We start from the raw sequence: 18,877 nt of genomic DNA on the forward strand, positions 1-18,877 counted from the left end.
AAGCATCAATATGGAGTTGACTCCCAATAGTTTGAGGTAGACACATTTTCTTACGGTTCTAAAATTGTCATGAGTAAATTTTCACATATGTATATGTACATTTCATAATATGAAACAATCATTACCTTTGCACATTTTTATTATACCATTTTCTTCCATTCCTTAATGGGAATGGTGAATGTACAAAGGTAATTCCACAGATTTTCACTTGAATTCATGATTGGGTTTTGACTTAACCATTTCAAAACACACATATTCTCCTCAAAAATGCTGTATTTCAGGTTAACTAGAGCATGATACTGCTAACACACTTTATCGTAGTAATGGTGTTACCTGGGTGTAAGGCTGTGTAAAAACAAGTTATTTTTTGTTTGTTTGTTTTTTTTGTAAATTTATTGCAGGAGACAAATGGTCCATCCCGGTTTAGCTCTGGGGTTCTTAAACTTTTTGGGTAAACTCCAATCTTTGACCACATTACGTGTTTGTAATGTGTAAAAAAGTGTGTCACATCCAGCTTGGAATAACAGAACAGATCAAATATGACAGACATATGATATAGAAAAATAGTCCAGGTCTGGGTGATGTGAAACAATATGGTGTGAGGTAAAGGAGCCTTGGTTTTTACCTGCTGCATAAACTGTTACATGTTAGTGGTGTTTCGATATGACCAAATCTTTTTTTAAAGACAGCATTAGCTCAGTGCTGTTAAGGAGCATCACATTGGTAATTAATTAATAAGAAATGTAACAAAAAGAAGATGAATTCTGTTATTACTTTGAAAAAAAAAAAATGCCACCAAATTTCTGGATATGAGGGCAAAAATTTCCCTGTATGAGTTGATTCACATTAGTTCAATTAAAAAAAATATATATTAAAAATTATATTTTGACCCACTATTGACTGTTTTTTGCTAACAGTGACTTGCCGCCATCTATTGGAATGTTTAGTTTCATATTTAAAGTATCACATAGGTACATTTAATTCTGGCAGGTCAAGTGTGAGGTATAATATAGCAGTGACGGGTCGAATGGCAGGTGTCTTTGACAGCTGCCACCACACAGAAACATTTTACCTCTACTGATGAGAGTGGTAGGCCTGCTGATGCGTAGCCTGCTTTATCAGTTAAGTCTGCAGCATAGTCTCCCTGGTGAGTCCCCTGTTCCTGACAACCAGCATGTTTATACAGTAAACCAGCGAGCTACATGAAATGTACATGTAATTTTGGACAAATTAGATGAATTAGTAAATTTGAATTAGTAAATTTAAAAAAATTTAAGTTAAAAAAGTAAAGTTTAAAATTAAGTTACTATTCATCTCAACATCTATTTCTACAACATCTATCTCTAATTAGAATGTACATCTCCTCAAGAAAACGTGAATGGTGCTTGCACATGGTAAATCTCGGCACTCGGTTGCTAGGGTGTTTTGGGTGTTACTTTTGGAGGCAAGTGGACAGAAAGCTAGGGTGCCAAAACATTTGGAGGCTAGTGGAAACAAGCATGTGATGTGACCAGAATACACGTGAGGCAGTTCCCCTCATTTGGCTGAGTGTTTTGATATATGACATGTCCATGTTGTGCTAACTTTTTGATTTCGCTTATTTTGGGGGCAGGGCTACACGTGACGTCACCAGAATACCCGGTGGGGTGCCAATACTTTTGGACAAAAGTGGCTACTGAGGGTTTGGACATTTCATGTCAAAACTGCAGTCATTATGGGATTCTACTTATTATACTGCATAGAACAGTACATGCAATTCTTAATGTTGAACGACTTGATAGATCTGATAGGTGATGACTCGATCGATCTGATCTAACTGGGATGTGGTAGCTCAGTGGTTAAGGGGTTCGACTACTGATCAGTTGCCACTGCAGGGCCCTTGAGCAAGGCCCGTAACCCTCAATTGCTCAGGTATACAACAACAAACTGAAATAAGAGAATGTAAGTCACTCTGGATAGTAGTGTCTGCTAAATGCTGTAAATGTAGATAGATCTCTAGATCTCTAGATCTCTAAATAGATAGATAGATAGATAGATAGATAGATAGATAGATAGATAGATAGATAGATGTGTGGTAAATGTATTGACTGGGGGGCCAATACTTTTGGAATCATTGGATTGATAGTGTGGAGTTGATAGTTACATGTATTGTCTCCTTTACATCTACAGTCACTAGGAGAACACAGAAGAGAAGCCGTTCCTGAGCTCTGCGCACGCTCCGTGTGTGAGAGCTTAAAGGAATTTTAGGAATTTCCCATTCAAGTCTATGGGATTTTTTTGGCTGCTTTTTCATCCGTTGTGCGAACATCGTTGTTTGGATCACTTATAAAAGTCATAGCACACCTCTCCTCAATGAGCCGGTTGATTTAACACCTCATTCATAGGTCTAGGACAAAAGCTGCGGGATAAATTAATGTATGCGCCAAAATTTTGTCCGGAAGAATTATAATAAGTATGCAAGATAACAAGAATGTTGCTTTGCAAGCACCATTAATGAGCAAGCCTGAGGTGACCATGACAATAAAAAACTACCTGATGGATCAGGTAGATCCGGAAAGAAGAAACGGTCACACAGGGAACTCAGAACATGGGAGCTTGGGAGTGGCATGCAAGTTTCACAAGGGCCAAGCACATCTTCTTTAAAAGGAAGATCATCTTTAAATGGCAATGAGAGCATTACAGTACATTCTCAACACCTCTTTCTTTCTCTCTTTCTCTAAAAAATTTGTGATGCTCTTGGGAAACTCAGCCCTGAGCAGGAAGCCCTAATAATGTGAGCTCACTGATATTTCTATAATTGTTGATCTCCTAGGATTTTCATGTACAACAGTATGTAAATAGAATTTAGAAATAACCACACCTATAACTAAAACTTAGATAACCATTTTGTACAATTGTGACACAAGTGAGGCACATTTGATAGTAGGAATCAGAATTTGGCACAAACTGCCTGAATCCATGGACACAACCTGCCTGGTGGAGGTGGCTTTTTGTACAATATGCAGCAGCAGTAGTGTGTGTAACATACACGGATGATGTGATGACTGACAGTTCTGATAATGCATACTTATGCTATGAAGTAGGGAATATAATTATGGTGAGTTGTAGATCAGGGTGATTGTCTGGGAAAGAAACTGTTCCTGTTTCTGACAGTTTTAGTAAACAAAGTTCTGTAGTGCCTGCCAGAAGAGAGGAGCTTTTGTTGTACAAGTCCTGCGGAGTTTTCAGGGGGGGCACCAATTATTTTTCCTGCTGTTTTAACCATGCGTTGCAGTCTGTTTCTGTCCTGTTTTGTTGCTGCTCCAAACCAGATGGTGATGGATGTGCACAGGACAGATTCAATGACTGCAGTGTAGAACAGAATCAACAGCTCCTGTGGCAGACTATACTTCCTTAATATGCGTAGAAAGTACTCTGCTGGGCCTTTTTGATGATGGAGTTTATGTTGGACTCCACAGATGACACCGAGCTGTTGAATATTGTGAGGGGGAGTAGTGTTGAGGGGTCTTTCCTAAAGTCCACTATCATCTCCACAGTTTTGAGGGTCTTTAGCTCTAGACTGTTCTGATTGCACCATAGCACCAGCTATCCTGCCTCCTGCCAGTATGCAGACTCATCGCCATCTTGCAACATCTGCAAATTTCAGGAGTTTAACAGTTTGGTCACTTGAAGTTCAGTCATTAGTGTAGAGGGAGAATAGAAGTGGGGAGAGGACACATCCCTGAGGAGCGCCAGTGCTGATTGTCCAAGTGCTGGAGGTGACACCTCCCAGTCTCACCTGTTTTTTCCTGCCTGTCAGGAAGCTGGTGATCAGCAGACAGATCTAATGGGTTATATTGAGCCTTAAGAGTTTGGAGTGGAGAATTTCCGGAATTGTTGTATTAAAAGCCGAACTGAAGAAATATACACGCTGCTTATTGCACTTCTGGTTAGATGCCAAACTACATTTCATTGCCTTGTACTTATAAATGTGTAATGACAATAAAGTTTAATTTAATTTAATTTAATGATGCATTCAAGTTAACATGGACCAGAATTTTAAAAGAATGTTTCCAACATCTTGTGGAAGTTTTGTTATGAAAAATTGAGTCTGTTTTGAGAGCAATGGGAGACCACTCAGTGTATCCTGTTCAAGTGGTGTCCTGCCAAAGATATAATTATAAAGACACACACAAAAAAAATAATTTGTGTTTATATTTTTTGTCCTTGCCTCTGCACAGGGAAAAGGCAAACCACAGAAATAAAAAGAAAGAAAACTGGCAGCTTTCCACTGGCTCGTTTTATGACAGTTTATGACTGGCAGTTTAATGTATCTGTGCATATATGTTTCTTTGTATGCAAGTGTAGTGATAATGTTAAAAGAGTCTCAACAAATAATTCACACAGAAAATCAGATGATTTCTCTGTAAACAAATGTATATTTCTCAAAATTTCAAATCATAAAGAATTCCCCATAACAATTATCAATCATGTACCAATATCATTCAGTCAAAATAATCAAACCCACAAACAACAAAATTGCAGATGGTGCTTTAATTTGTCATTACTCACTGAACTGGAAAGGAAAAACAAGGACCAAAATCACAATGATCTTTGACCTTAAGTAAGTATTGATGTTTGCACATGCTCACGTGAGAAAGATCAGTGTGTTTGTGTCTAACTGATTCTTGGTTTGAAACTTTGATTAGTCCACCTGTTAAATCTAATACCTGTGGACAAGCAACAGGATTTAAGAAAACCGTATGCATGTATGTGTGTCATATAAGCACTTATAGGGTCCCACCTCCAGATGCTTCCTACTCTAAAGTAAAAGAAACATTTTAATCAGTCATGTTTAATTGTAAAGATGAAGTGAGTGGGTGAGAGACAGAAGCAGAAGTGGACAGAAACTTGTGAAATCTAAATGATTCTCAAATTTTGTTTAATTATCTAAATGGTCTTAAGGATGTTTTTACATGTATATTTCAGATTAAAAGTCAATGTTTTTGTTTTTTTTACTTGTGTTTGGACTATGGTGTGCCCAAATTACCTTTGTGTAAATCTTTGACTACACCCTGGCTCTTAGTTACCTGATTCTTCACTCATCTTACTTCTGTGTTCTGATCAGACAGAAAGTTTTACAACACACCTGTTAAATATGATATTTTACAGCATTAAATAGAATTTAAGAAACATTAATACCAGGTGGACATAACACTTAACAGCATTAAATATATTTTCCAAAATAAAGATCATTACTACTTGTCTTATTACTGCAGGATTTCATTAACCTATTTTCTAACATTACTTTGATGATCACATTTGAACCCTACATCTGTAAAACCTGTCAAAGTTCATACAATAAATGATGGCAAATGTCAATTGATGTCAACCACCACCTACCAAACTTTCCAGATGACAGTCCACCTACAATACAAGTTTTCTTTCTGTTGCAATTAAATTAACTACCTTTCTCAGTTGTCTTTTGTCATAGAAACGTTTTACCGGCTCCATAATTGGCCAGAAAAAAAGGAATGTGTGAAAGTTTAAATGGATTGCAAGGAGAATTTTTTTGCATATCCAGACCAGAGACAACCTACTGAGTTCCACCTCAGATGATCAGTGGATATGACATTAAGCTGAGAAGTAAATTATTGAACTGTGAATCTTTTCTATGGCAAGTTGGCTTGAACTGTACTGCAATGGAGAGCATTAGTACACAAATTATATGAATTCTTATACTTTATATAAAGTCTTTTATGAATAGGTTTATGCACACTAAGGAACATAAGGTTAACATTATGCTGAATGTATAGGATTTTCATGAATGCCGAAAATGTATGTAAATTCTTCTATGAACGAATTACAAATAAATGGCTATGTGCAGCAAGGAAGGAGAGGACTTGGCTCTGTAACCAACAAACCATGCTGATACAAGGACAGACACCAGAGTGCAGCAAGGCTGTTGGCCATACAAGACAGGGACAATAGGTGAGCTAGGAGTGAGTATAGACGTGAAAAATCTATTGGAATCACATAAAAGTTAAATTTAATAAGAGGCACATGTGCTTTCATGCCATCTCCCAAAAACCTCAGATGATGGTGCAGAAAAGATCCAACATGCCCACTATGTCCTGCAACAAAGTCTAGTCAGCTGCAAGACAAGCTTAACACATGGTAGCACAATAATAAAGACTTTCGGTCTTACACCCCAAGCTGCAGGATTCTGGGTCAGAGAGATCATGTGAATTGCACCTGGTCATTTACATTGTGTTCAATTAAAGTATTCCTAAAAGCATGTTTGATATGTATAATTATAATTCATTTACATTTACAGCCTTTGGCAGACGCCCTTTCCAGAGCGATGTACAGAAGTGCTTAAGTCTCTTATCATTTGATACATTAATTCTGGTTCACTAGGTTACATACTTAAGATACCATTAATTTTATACCATTTTATTAAACATATACTGTATACAATAACAAGGAAGGAAGTGCTAGTTGAAGTGTTTCATGAATAAGTAGGTTTTCAACCGTCATTTGAAAACAGCCAGTGACTCAGCTGTCCGGACCTCTAGGGGAAGTTCATTCCACTACCTTGGTGCCAGAAAAGAAGAGAGTCTTGTTGTATACTTGCCTATTACCCTGAGAGATGGTGGAACTCTTCAAGGAACTTCAACTCATACAGTTGATGCCAAGAGTTTACTAGGCTAGAGACATTAGAAATTATTTTTAAGTCAATTAGGGTATGTACTGTATTATAATTTCTATATTTACATTACATTTACAGCATTTAGCAGACACTCTTATCCAGAGTGACTTACATTTTTCTTATTTCAGGTTATACACCTAAGCAACTGAAGGTTAAGGAGCATGCTCAGGGGCCCTGCAGTGGCAGGGGGACCTGGGATTCGAACCAATGACCAGAAGGTCATTGGTTCGAATCCCAGGTCCCCCCCGAATCCCATGTCCCAGGTAGGCATTCGACTACTGATCAGAAGATCAGTAGTCGAATGCCTTAACTATTGAGCTACCACATCCTTTTATAACAGCGTAGAAAATTTTCTTTCAGATGGTATCTACGACATCACTGGGTCAAACATTTACATACACTTTAGCAGTTGATGCCATAGCTTTTCTATTGCTTTAACTGGAATCAAGCCCATGGGAGGAGCCATTGCACAAGCTTCTCATACTACTTTACCAGTATTTTTACCCGTTCCTCCTGACAGAATTGGCGTCGTTCACTTCAGTCCAGAAATTTCCTTCAGGATTCAGTTCAAAACTCGATGGCCATTACAATACTTACACTTTGTTGTCTTATTTGTTACAACATTGAGTTATGCTTAGTATTATTGTCTGGCTACAAGACACAGTTGCAATTAAGTTCCAAAATTCTAGCTCACATCATCTATTTTCTGACCAGTCCCTCCAGGAAAAATGGACACAGTTCAAGATGCAGTCACAGTTCACAAATTAGATGGCAAATAGAATAATCACCTTTTCCATCACCCACCACATTTTCCCTCCATATATAGCGATGCTCATTAAGGCCAAATATTATGTACAGTTACTTCTCCAGTCTTCTAGTTGATTCTTCAGTTGTATAAAAACTGGTCTTATGGAGGTCCATTATGTAGTTTCTGAGGTATCAGTCGAGTTGCTTGGATTTTCTCATGGTGTCACTTCCACTTTCTAGAAATTCAAACTTGAGATTACAGGAATTTTCTGTTGACTCAGGAGGCAAGTTTTGAAAATTCACCATATAAAATTCACTGCTAAAAGGTTTATTAAGAACAAACATTTATTTGAAATATTACAAAAAAGTAGTTCTATACATAAGGATTTCCTATTTGAAGAAAGTTTCTCCAATGTAATGGAAAATATAAAAAAAAAAAGGTTTATTTTTTATTTTATTCATTTTTGCTCATCTGTGTTTTCAGTGAATGTTATTATACCTAACTTTAAACCTTTGAAAAATCAAGCATCATTTAACCAAAACTAATGTTTTTATTGTAAACTAATAAAATAGTTTGAAGTGCATAATTCTATGAATTTTCCTTATAATCAGTATCACACAAATTACAATTCTTGAACCACACTGCATACTTATTTTAGCACAGTTACTAAGTCTTGTTGATGGACCCTGGAAAAAAGAGCTGACAAAATAATTTGATCCTAAGTTTTCACTGTACAGTTTTTCTGAGATATTGTGATTATAAATAAATAAAAAATAAAAAATTAGAACAATTATACTTATATAATTAGAATATGTCTTTTAACCATCCATTTATTAAATCCAATAAAACCCCAATATCTGATCAGAAATTGTGGAATCTCAAACAGTGGAAATTTAGAAAAAATGTCTCTTTTCAAAATCCTAACATAAGCTTCAAGAAAACAAAACAACAACAAAAAATACTTCTGTAACTTCCTCGGTTAAAAAAGGAAGTGCCAGTCTGAGCTGCCTTCTTTTGGTAACCCATTGTAAGTGAATTTGAACATATTTGTATATGTATTTCTCAGCAGATTTCAAAATTTGAAGCTTCAACCTACACGTGACGTGACGTGACATACAGCCAAGTATGGTGACCCATACTGGCAAGGTCCTTCTTGGAGTAAACTCACAAATCATTGGTTAATAAAACAAAGAACATTGCTGCATTGTTGGCCTCCATATGGAAGACAATGATGTTTCATGAGAGGAGGAAACATGACCAAACATCAAGAATACACTGAACATCAGTGTAGTATATGCTATGCTAGAAAATTTTATGAGCTCCAACTAAACACACAATGAGGTCTGTGAAATAATGATCATATAAGTCTATGCACTTCACAATGTTTAAAGTTCACACAGGTTCATTATGTAACAACAGTTACAATAGACCTCTGCATCACATTGATGGATGTTCCCTGTTCTCAAGGCAAACTATTATCCAGCAAAATAAAATATGACGTGTAGATACAAAATTAAAAATGTATGCTAAGATTAACTAAACCAGCTTGCTTCATTTATAAATTCAGACACTCTTTAAAATAATTGTTTTTTTGATTGCGACAGTACAGTGGCTGAGAAGTGCAAAACAAATGAACAAATCTGAAAACACAACGACAAGTCAGACAACCCGGAAGAGGTAGGTATAATTTGTGAATGGAAACTTACCGATCATCGGACGAGACACCTTTCATTCACCTGTATATCTTGAATGACCGGTGTCTTGTCCAATGATCGGTAAGTTTCCATTCACAAACTATACCTACCTTTTCCGGGTTGTCTGAATTGTTGCATGAAACACATTAACAAATCCGAAAACACAACGACAATTCAGACAACCCGGAAGAGGTTGGTATAGTTTGTGATTGGAACGTACCGATCATTGGACAAGACAGTTGTCACTCAAGGTATACAGACAGTACAACAGTCTGACATGGAAAAGTTGGAATGTGTGTGTAAAAGTGTACAAAATGTGTTGTCCTTACTGTGGATTACTGATTACTGTGTTACTCTCATCCGATGATCGGTAAGTTTCCATTCGCAAATTATACCTACCTCTTCCGGGTTGTTTTACTTGTCGTTGTGTTTTCGGATTTGTTAATGTGTTTTGCACTTCTCGGCCACCGTATGACAGCCAAGTTTCCTACTCACAGCAGTATATTTAAACACTGCAGCATCAATTTCATAACTACGTACCTCACGTATCTCAGTATTTTAGTATGAAAGATTTCCATCCATTACGATTTCACGTGACTAAGCAAGGCTAGTAAGGTAAGTGATGTCATCTGTAACCATTTCCTATTTTTTTTTAGTGGCTTAATATATTAAAAAATGTGATACAAATTCTTACTTATCTCTTAACGCTCTGCCTTTTTTTGCAATGCCTAATATAAAATGCACAGATAAAAAGGTGTACTAAACCCAAATAATCAGAGTTTAAATAAAAGTGCATCTCTATATTATGTGTCTGAATAATGCACAGTTATTCAAAGAACCTCATAAAAGAAGGAAACCAAACAATCCCATGTGAGAGAACCTTACTATGAAGACTGTAGAGGTCACTTCATTTTCAGGTCCTGACAGGTCCATTGGAGAGATCTTTTTTCACAGGGCTGAGCTCAATTGGCGTAGTCGCCTCAGTGGGAACCTGCTCTTGCTCCCGAGTGCGGCAATGACGTGCGATAACCCATGCAGCACAGCCCAAATACACCAATGTCAGCACGCCAAAGTAAAAGAAGTACACAAAAAACTGGAATGATACAAAAAAAAAACATCATTTGACAAAACGTAGCTAAAATGAACTCCAAACCAGTCTTCACCAAATTCCTTCATTAAACATTGTGTATTCTGGTGCTAAGTCTCCCACCGCCCCACCCACCCCCCAGATCAAAGGCCTGTTACTGTTTCTTTTTCTTTCTTTAGGAAGTCAAGATGGTTATTTATGGTAACCATCAGGCGTTTGGAGACTGGTGTCTGCTTTAGTAATGTATTGTTTAGGATTTTATGTCTAGGTCTTTCATGCATAATTAATGCCGGACATTCATATGTAATCAACATCTGATGTTCCTGTGCCCCACCTGTAATTGACAGTTTGGGTTACATTCCAGAAGACTGCTACTTGACTGCTGTTAAATTGAGGAAGCAGGATAGGATTAATCCCTGATTGGTCAGGCACTGTGCCAGGTACACACAAAATATGAATGTCTTTTGAGATAAAACTATTTTTTTTTTACACAGGGTTGATGAGTAGCTAGCTAGACACATTCTTTGTGAATTCTTTAACTTGAAAAGAAACGTTCTTCGTTCCTTCTTATGGAAATATTTTCTACATTACCGTATAGCTCACCTTTACAGTATAATCTTCATTTCTGTTGATAGAATTGAATACATGTACTGAGTGATTGAAAATGCCACAGCTGATATGAACAGCAGAATGGGTTTGGTTTGCGTGTTCAGTCTGGAACCAGTTGGTGCCAGTGATGTACCAGTTGCTGACCGAGATGGATGGGTTGGACAATGCCTGAACTTTGTCCAACTTACTTGTCTTTTACGTATTAGAAGCATTCTAGTACATTGGCGAGCCACCCAATGGCCATGATAACCATCTGGGGCACTGAAACCTACACTGAGCATCAGGTTTACATTATAAACTGCCTCACTGAATTACTTTGGATGGGTAAAAGCAAGCAGCAGGCATCTGGCTATGTGACATCGAATGATCATTTATGTTACACATAAGCAAAAACAAATGTTATATTGCTCGTGCAAATAAAACATTGTTACTTACCTGGGAGTGTACTGGCAGAGCCAGGCCCCTTTTTTCTACCACAATGAGAATAATAATAGTCTTCAAGATTGTTCCCAGGAAAGTGTTTATCCCAAAGACTAGAGCGCACAGCTCCTTAGTGAGAGAAGAGGCAATCTGAAAACTAATTTAAAACACAAAAGAGCAAAAAAAAGACAATTTTTATATTTTTCTGTATACAAATGTTTCTCTTATAACCCATCAGATTCCTCACCAGGATTGTTCTCTGATGATCAGAAGGGTTTCACAGCAGTGAGACATATTTACATGAACATGATGTTATATGATCAAGATAAATTGCAGTAAAGTGGCCACATAACTCATGACACAACCTGCTTGCACCTCACAGTTAAGCATATTGAGAAAAGCAAAGATGCTACCTTGAATCAATGTGCAATAGATCAACTCAATGATAGTGCATAACATTTCCACTGAAGGCTCTTTAATAATGAAGATGGTCCATTTCAATACTCACGTAGCAATAGGAACCAGGAATTGGTAGACGCCTCTGAAGAGGATATAGGTTATATAACACACCCATATGTTGGTGGTGGTGCCCATGAGAAGAAGCAAACCAGCCTGGGTTGCAGTGATCACCCCAATTACCAGCTCGGACCAGACTGTCCACCTAATCTTCACAAATCCTGCTGCAAATGACGTGATCGCACCTGGTACAAATCGAACTAAGCATTAGTTATTAAAGCACTAATCAAATTCTAACAATCATCACATCATCCAAGGAAAATGATCACTTTAAAAAACTTAACATACTACTTGCCAATTGTATCTATAATGAGAACTTCACATTGCACAGTATGGCTGCTGATAAATTCTGAACCTTGGCTGTTCTATAATATTAAAAAAAGAGCCGTATAATCTGTCCATCTGCAGAATCAATTTGATCAGTCAAATGTAGGTGGAATGTCACATAAACTTCACATAACAAAAACAAAGCTTTATATGAATAAACCACTGATACATTTTAAGTGAAGTTTCCACACGGTGCTTAAGAGGGAGCCATGTTACAATAGTAGTATGCCTTACAATATATAACAAGCGATGTGACCTTCGTTCATTTTAACATGAACTCTTCATTTGCACCATAATTAAAACATCCACAAAAACATCTCTATAACAAAAAAAAAAAAAGAGTAGCCTGAATACAAACAAGACAATAAAAGTGCCTAATTGCACATTAAAAGCCTGTCTCAATATGACTATCATAAAAGGTCAATCATTAAAACATTGTGTACTCATTAAACATCATAAAATCTGATAAGATTTTAACATAAGGTAGCTTTAAGTGGGAAAACGACCAGTTCTAGAAGGCAAACATTATGCAACGTCCTAAAATCTAGGCATTGACATTAATGTGCATCTAATTAATTAGCTTGTTATTTAACACTGCACAAATTATACACTAAACGTACAGCAATCTGATCAAATAAACTAGTTTAGGCATTGTGTTTCTGACTGCAATTGAAAAAGGACCCAGTAATTTATAAAAATTCAGGATTAAAGATTCAAGACTAAATTATTGTAATATGAAATCATTTATTAACATAAGCCTTGAGCTGTGGGTTATTCCCCTTGATGGCTGTAGTTTCTTATACATCACAGATCCTGTGTAACTCACCAAGCAGAGTCGAGGCCGCTTCAACTCCTCCATTATAGACATGCTTCTGATCTGTGGCTTGATTCAACGTGTTCCACAAGATATGCACGTAGAACACCACCAGATAATAGCCAGTGGAGTTGAACACCCACCACAGGCTCCAGAGTCTCAGGTTGGGGACTTTCACAACATTGCACATCTCCTTCAACATTCCAATTAACATGAAATTCATGCTGGAGGAGGTTTTCTGACTGCAAGAGCCACCTGCTAAAGCTTTTTCACCTTCTGTAATCATTTCATCGGGTTTCATTTTGGCAAGTTCTGACTGAGTCGCAGTTTTCTCTTCATTTTTGTTGTTCTGGTTGAAAAACAGACTTCGCTTTGGCCAAGGCAAGCACGTGGAAAGCAACAGGCCGAAAGAGACAAAGCCCAATGAGATGGCACTTAGCGTATTGTATGAGATGCCAGTTAGTGACATACACAGCTGGCCTGTCACTGAACTAATAAACACACCTAGCAGCACAGAGGAGCGTGAGTAACTTGCTACACGCTGATACAGATTTGCTGGCACAAGTGAAAAAATGTAAGAGGAGTAGGCCACACGTGCCGCCATCGTTATGCCATAAAAGAACTCCATGAACTGCATTTGCAACAAGGTGGTGCCCAGCAGCAGTAGGAGCCAAATAGAGACATGACTCATGCTTTGCAGGACCAAGACAGGCTTATAGCGCAAGTAATCTGTCAGCAGAAACACAGGCACCAGTACAGCCATGTATGAATATGACAGCACTGGGTTAATCTCATTTGTGACCTGTAGGGACCAGAAAAAAGAAAGCAATAAGAAAATTTAGAATGAGTTAATACATTACAATGAACATAGTTATAACAGCCAACAAATTGTAGATACAGTTACTTCAAATTGCCTCAAGAGATCCATGGTCCCAAGTTCGTTTATAAGATCAGAATACTCTGAATACTATGGATACCATGTTCTCTCCCTGTGTTCGTGAGGGTTTCCCCAAACCTCTCAAAAACTTACCAATAGTTGTTCCATGAATAGGCTTCAGATCCACTGTGACCCTGACCAGGATAAAGCAATTATAAAAGAGCGATAAACGGATAAATGAAATCAAGGTTACTGACCTGACTGATGGTTCCTGAATAACACAACTTGAAAAATTACCATAATTGCCCATTAATGATTTCTAAACTGAAATAATGCCAAGGCAATATCTCAAACTGAAGAATTGAGCAAGAATTATTATAAAGTTCTTAGACAGAAGCCTCACACACACACACACCCACACACACGCACGCACAGAGAGTACATATAACAGTTAATAGGGACACACAAAAAGGCTGAGCACAGAGAAGGATTTGAGGCCTATGGGATTTGCCAGCTGACAGCATGTGTGACCCATTCAGCAGGAATGTAAACTTTGACCGAGTCTGTGCACAAGTACATGGGTTTGTAGTGTTTCAGCTGCAAGGGGCAGTGCAGATGACTAGGACAACTAATCCAAAATAAATGACCACAGAGCACAAAAAACAAACACAGAAACCAAAAACAAAGATCAAAGTTAAAAAAAAAATCCCAGATAGAAAATGTGACCGTCAAGAAAGAGAGAAGTAATGTACGGTATATATTAGAAATGCATGAAAATACATGCATAAACATTGTGACAGTTTCATTCCACCCTGCAATCCATATCTATAGACAAAAATAAATAAATAAAATTAAAAATTAAAAATAAAAATAAAAAATTTAATGCTTTGGGCTGCATCTGCTCTGGGATGCATTTTTTTGTCAGCAAGATTTACTTGGTCTACTTTTCCCCTTAGAATGAGGAGTCAAAACACAAAGTTACATACTTGTTCTGACCGATTATATTGATCTGTCATTGCACAAAAGCTGTTTTGGAGACCTTACACCTTACCAAGATGATTTGTTTGCTTGTCACCAGGCTGTATAATGGTCAGTATACTTTTGTTTTTCATGACTAGAGAAGGTTCCGCATGCAGAAAAGAAGAGTATTAAAAGGTCTACAATATACAGTCCCCTCTGACAGTATTAGAACAGCCAGGACAATTCTTCTGCTTTTGCCATTGCCAATGAAAACATTGTACTTGTGAACAAATTCAGAACAGATTCATTAATTGCTGAATGAGAAGATAGATTAAAATTTCAGATTTAATTTCCTGATATTTAGATCTACATATGTAAACAACAGCTCTGAATGTCTACACATGGGTTTTGCCTTTGAACATCAAGTGTTAATTAATGTATTAAAGGTATAAACCGACATAAATATCAGAGATCTGTCAAAATGAAAAGCAAGCCATTTTAAAAAGAGGGAAGATTGAAGAAATTGCACAAGCATTGGGCATAGCTAATACAGCAATTTGTCTGGAAAAATAAAAATAAGAAACCACTAGAGCACAAACAGCCTGACATACAACAGACCAGCCAAGAAAAACAGTGGCAGCTTTTAACAGAAACATTATGAGAGCTATTAAGAAAAATTCAAAACAACAGTCAGTGATAAACAACTTCCACAGGGCAGCAGTGAAAGTATGAGAAGCCATTATTTGAACCACCATTTGACAGTGAGAGCAGACATATAGAGGCCAGATCACAGGATTCAAATCACTCATCAGAAGTAAGAATCAGAAGGCAGATTCACAGAGAATTGAGGAGCCTCAAAAGGTCTGTAACCAAAATAACCTATAAAACTAAAAGTGATGGGAAAACCAAAGTGTGGCAAATAGATCTGCCCATGATCCAAAATATAGAAGCTGACTGATTGAGCATGGTGGAAGTACTGCAATGGCTAAGGGGCAAGTGGTAGACCTGTGGTTAAGTCGTTAGACAATTGAATGTTTGAGAATTCCAGGTCCACCAGGCTGGCACTGCTGGACTCTTGAGCAAGGCCATTAACCCTCAATTACTCAGTTGTATAAAATGAGATAACTAAGTCACTCTGGATAAGGGCACCTGCCAAACACTGTAAATCTAAATGCTAAAGCTCACACAATTGGAAAGAGAATACAAGGTACAACCAAATAAATACAACATGCTGTTTAATGGTCACAAAATCTGATATAAATATAAAATGACTAAGCATTTATTAAACTTAAACTTAAACCGTAGTCACGTTTAACACCCACCTGCTCTCTGGTGAAGTTCTTCTCCGTGCTAAGGAGGTAAGGAGTGATGAAAGACTCGCCTGGCTTCAGTTGAACCATGAAGCCATAAAAACAAAGGAAGGTGACTGACCATTTCCAGGCCAGAGGTGTTTGCTGCTCAGTCTTCAGCTCAACTTTCGTAGAGTTGAGCTCATGCTCAGGTGGTTCCTTGATTTCTCCTTCACTTTTATTACAGTTTGTCATCATTTTATCCTTCATTTCCCCTGTTCCATTTACAGCAGAATATGCCATATTCTAAAGTAATCTAATCACAAATCAGTGATTTCACTCTGCATTGATCTCAACTATTTCATAGGATAAACTCCTAACAACTAACTCCTAAACTCCTAACAAAACAAAAAAAGCTATTTGATTTGATCCTTGTAACCTATTTCCACAGCATAGACACGGCTCAGAAGCAGGTCCGTCCTACATTAGAGCCTTTTCATAAACTCACAGGTGTTATGAAGCACACATTCCATAAGTGACACTTTGAACAAGTTAAGTGAGATAAGTTAACCTTTGTTCAGCCTCCAACTCTTACAAGGATTGAGAAATGATTCTGCAAAACATGAAAACACAAGAAGAACATTCTCCAAATCTTCCTATTAATAAACTCTAAATACAACCCCAATGGTGTACTGAGTAAACTGGACCTTAGGATATACACATTATGATACAAATTAGTATTAAGTAGGTCTTATCCAAAGGTTGATTAAAATTAATTTATTTAATTGTTTATGACTTGATCCTACTTGCCATGCACGACTATCAAACAAACAAACAAACAAAATCTCCACACCAATGGTATAAAAGACACAGACTATAGACGTGTTTGTATATTTTACCGCATCAGGCTGGTTTGTTGAGCAGAACCACAGGTCCAGACTTACACAGCTAACACAGATAAAACTTACTTGTGACAATGTCTTGTGTTTTCCTAAAGACAGTGAAGCAAACACCTCTCTATTTTAATCAATATTCCGACTTGTCTGACAATCCCCACGTGTGTCCATATCCAGAAAAGAACCGTCAGTTAATGTGTATTCACGTGACCTATACACGTGACTTACACACGTGACACATCCGGTTAAACTAAATGGCCGAATGATATGTTACGTCGAGACGACGTAAAGATTTATAAACCACACATTTATAAGGCAAGAAAACACCTTTTAAAATTAAAACGCTTATGACACGCGGATTATTGTTGGAAGTCGCCTGTATAAACGTGTTTGCGACTTTTGTTATTCAATTCAATTCAGGTTTATTTGTATAGCGCTTTTTACAGTAGACATTGTCTCAAAGCAGCTTTACAGAACATAAACATAGAGCAGAAGGTAAAAGGAATAATAAAAGAATAACGAATAATAAAAGAAAAAGAATTAACAGAATAAAGATTATGTTATTATTATTATTATTATTATTATTATTATTATTATTATTCTACATTTATCGTCGCTGTCTAATTCCACTAATTATTACTGCGTACTTACAGCCTTATTATAATGTCAGTGCTGTAGTTGTGACCGCTCTCTCTCTCTCTCTCTCTCTCTCTCTCTCTCTCACACACACACACACACACACACACACACACACACACACACACACACACACACACACACACACACACACTCACTCACTCACTCACACAGTACGTGTGCATAATGAGAGACTAATTGGGCAAAAGTTCAACACAAGACTGGGAACCGAATAAACAACCTAAAAACTGTATAAATGTACTGTAGAATATGTATATAGAGCATGTATTTTCTTGTCTGTTGTGTATTGCATCTTGTCTTGCTCTTTATGTGACTAGGACTATCCTAAGTCCTTAGCTCTGTGTTGTTCTATGTAGGTCTGTCCCTAGTAGCACCATTGTCCTGGAGGAACGTTGACAATAAAAGCTTCTTGACTTGACTTAAAATCAAGTGGTCGCTGATCATAGGGGATTCAGGCTCACCATGAAGACCTCCTGCAATATACAAGCAAAGTCACCTTAATTCAGCTGTATATAATCAAGTGGAAAGCTTCTGAGATATATATAAGTATGAGCATCAGCATGATTTCTGAATTCATTATAAATATAATGTAAATTCTTTCCCATCAAATGGCAACAGCAGTTCAAAGCCACCATCATGGTCTCCAGGTGGTAAATTTATAAATTTCCATTTTCCTCAGCACATCTAAAAGACATCGGTGTTTCAATGTTAGGATGTACAGAGATGGATCCATTGTTAAAATAATTGGTTTATTTAAAAATGTCAAACACTGACACCTGCTGTACACTTTTAAATGAACCAATTCTTAATATTTCTTTTTTTGACTTCACTCATTAGTGTTCATGTAACATTTGCACCACTAACAATGTGATAAAAATGGCATTAAGCTTCATCAGATTCAGGACTTTCCATCGCTTATGTATGATGGAGCCTTCAGTGAGGAAGAGTTCATCTGTTCCTCAGAAGATTATAAACAATTGCATTTTTCTTTAATACACTATTCTTACTATAAGTCACCTCAATTTCTTTAGTATCCACAGAGGTATTCCACATTGAATAGTATAAATATGAATGAACATGGTATATGGTTTTCACAACATGTAACAAAGACTTTTTTACACTTATTTACTCTGGAAATAGATAGATAGAGAGAGAGACGAGCACTCGTAAATACTGAACAGCAAACTGGGCCGGACAGGCAACACAGATGCAATTTCTAAGAAAGGGCAGAGCAGACTCTGATAAGACTAAGGATTTTTAGGGTACAGGGAGCACTATTGAAGACCTTTTTT

The 18,877-nt window shown here is 37.2% G+C and overlaps 1 protein-coding gene across 3 annotated transcripts; it reads right to left on the reverse strand.

Annotated features, from left to right (window-relative positions):
- Positions 1 to 9,760: 9,760 nt before the first annotated feature.
- Positions 9,761 to 17,158, reverse strand: slc19a1 (solute carrier family 19 member 1). 3 transcript variants are annotated; one of them, XM_027133613.2, is made up of 6 exons: positions 17,001 to 17,158; positions 16,066 to 16,645; positions 12,919 to 13,708; positions 11,758 to 11,950; positions 11,265 to 11,406; positions 9,761 to 10,226 (listed from the first exon to the last, which is right to left on the reverse strand). In XM_027133613.2, exons 2-6 carry the CDS (start codon positions 16,333 to 16,335, stop codon positions 10,047 to 10,049), a joined length of 1,575 nt encoding a protein of 524 aa, XP_026989414.1. In that variant the 5' UTR covers positions 16,336 to 16,645; positions 17,001 to 17,158; the 3' UTR covers positions 9,761 to 10,046. The 3 variants fall into 3 exon arrangements, with proteins under 3 accessions (XP_026989414.1, XP_026989415.1, XP_026989417.1); XM_027133614.2 differs by having other exon boundaries at positions 16,932 to 17,141; XM_027133616.2 differs by lacking the exon at positions 17,001 to 17,158 and adding an exon at positions 13,937 to 13,977 and having other exon boundaries at positions 16,066 to 16,203.
- Between the last annotated feature and the right edge of the window lie 1,719 nt (positions 17,159 to 18,877).

This window comes from Tachysurus fulvidraco, chromosome 5 (genome assembly GCF_022655615.1).
Source record: "Tachysurus fulvidraco isolate hzauxx_2018 chromosome 5, HZAU_PFXX_2.0, whole genome shotgun sequence".
Lineage (NCBI taxonomy): Eukaryota > Metazoa > Chordata > Actinopteri > Siluriformes > Bagridae > Tachysurus > Tachysurus fulvidraco.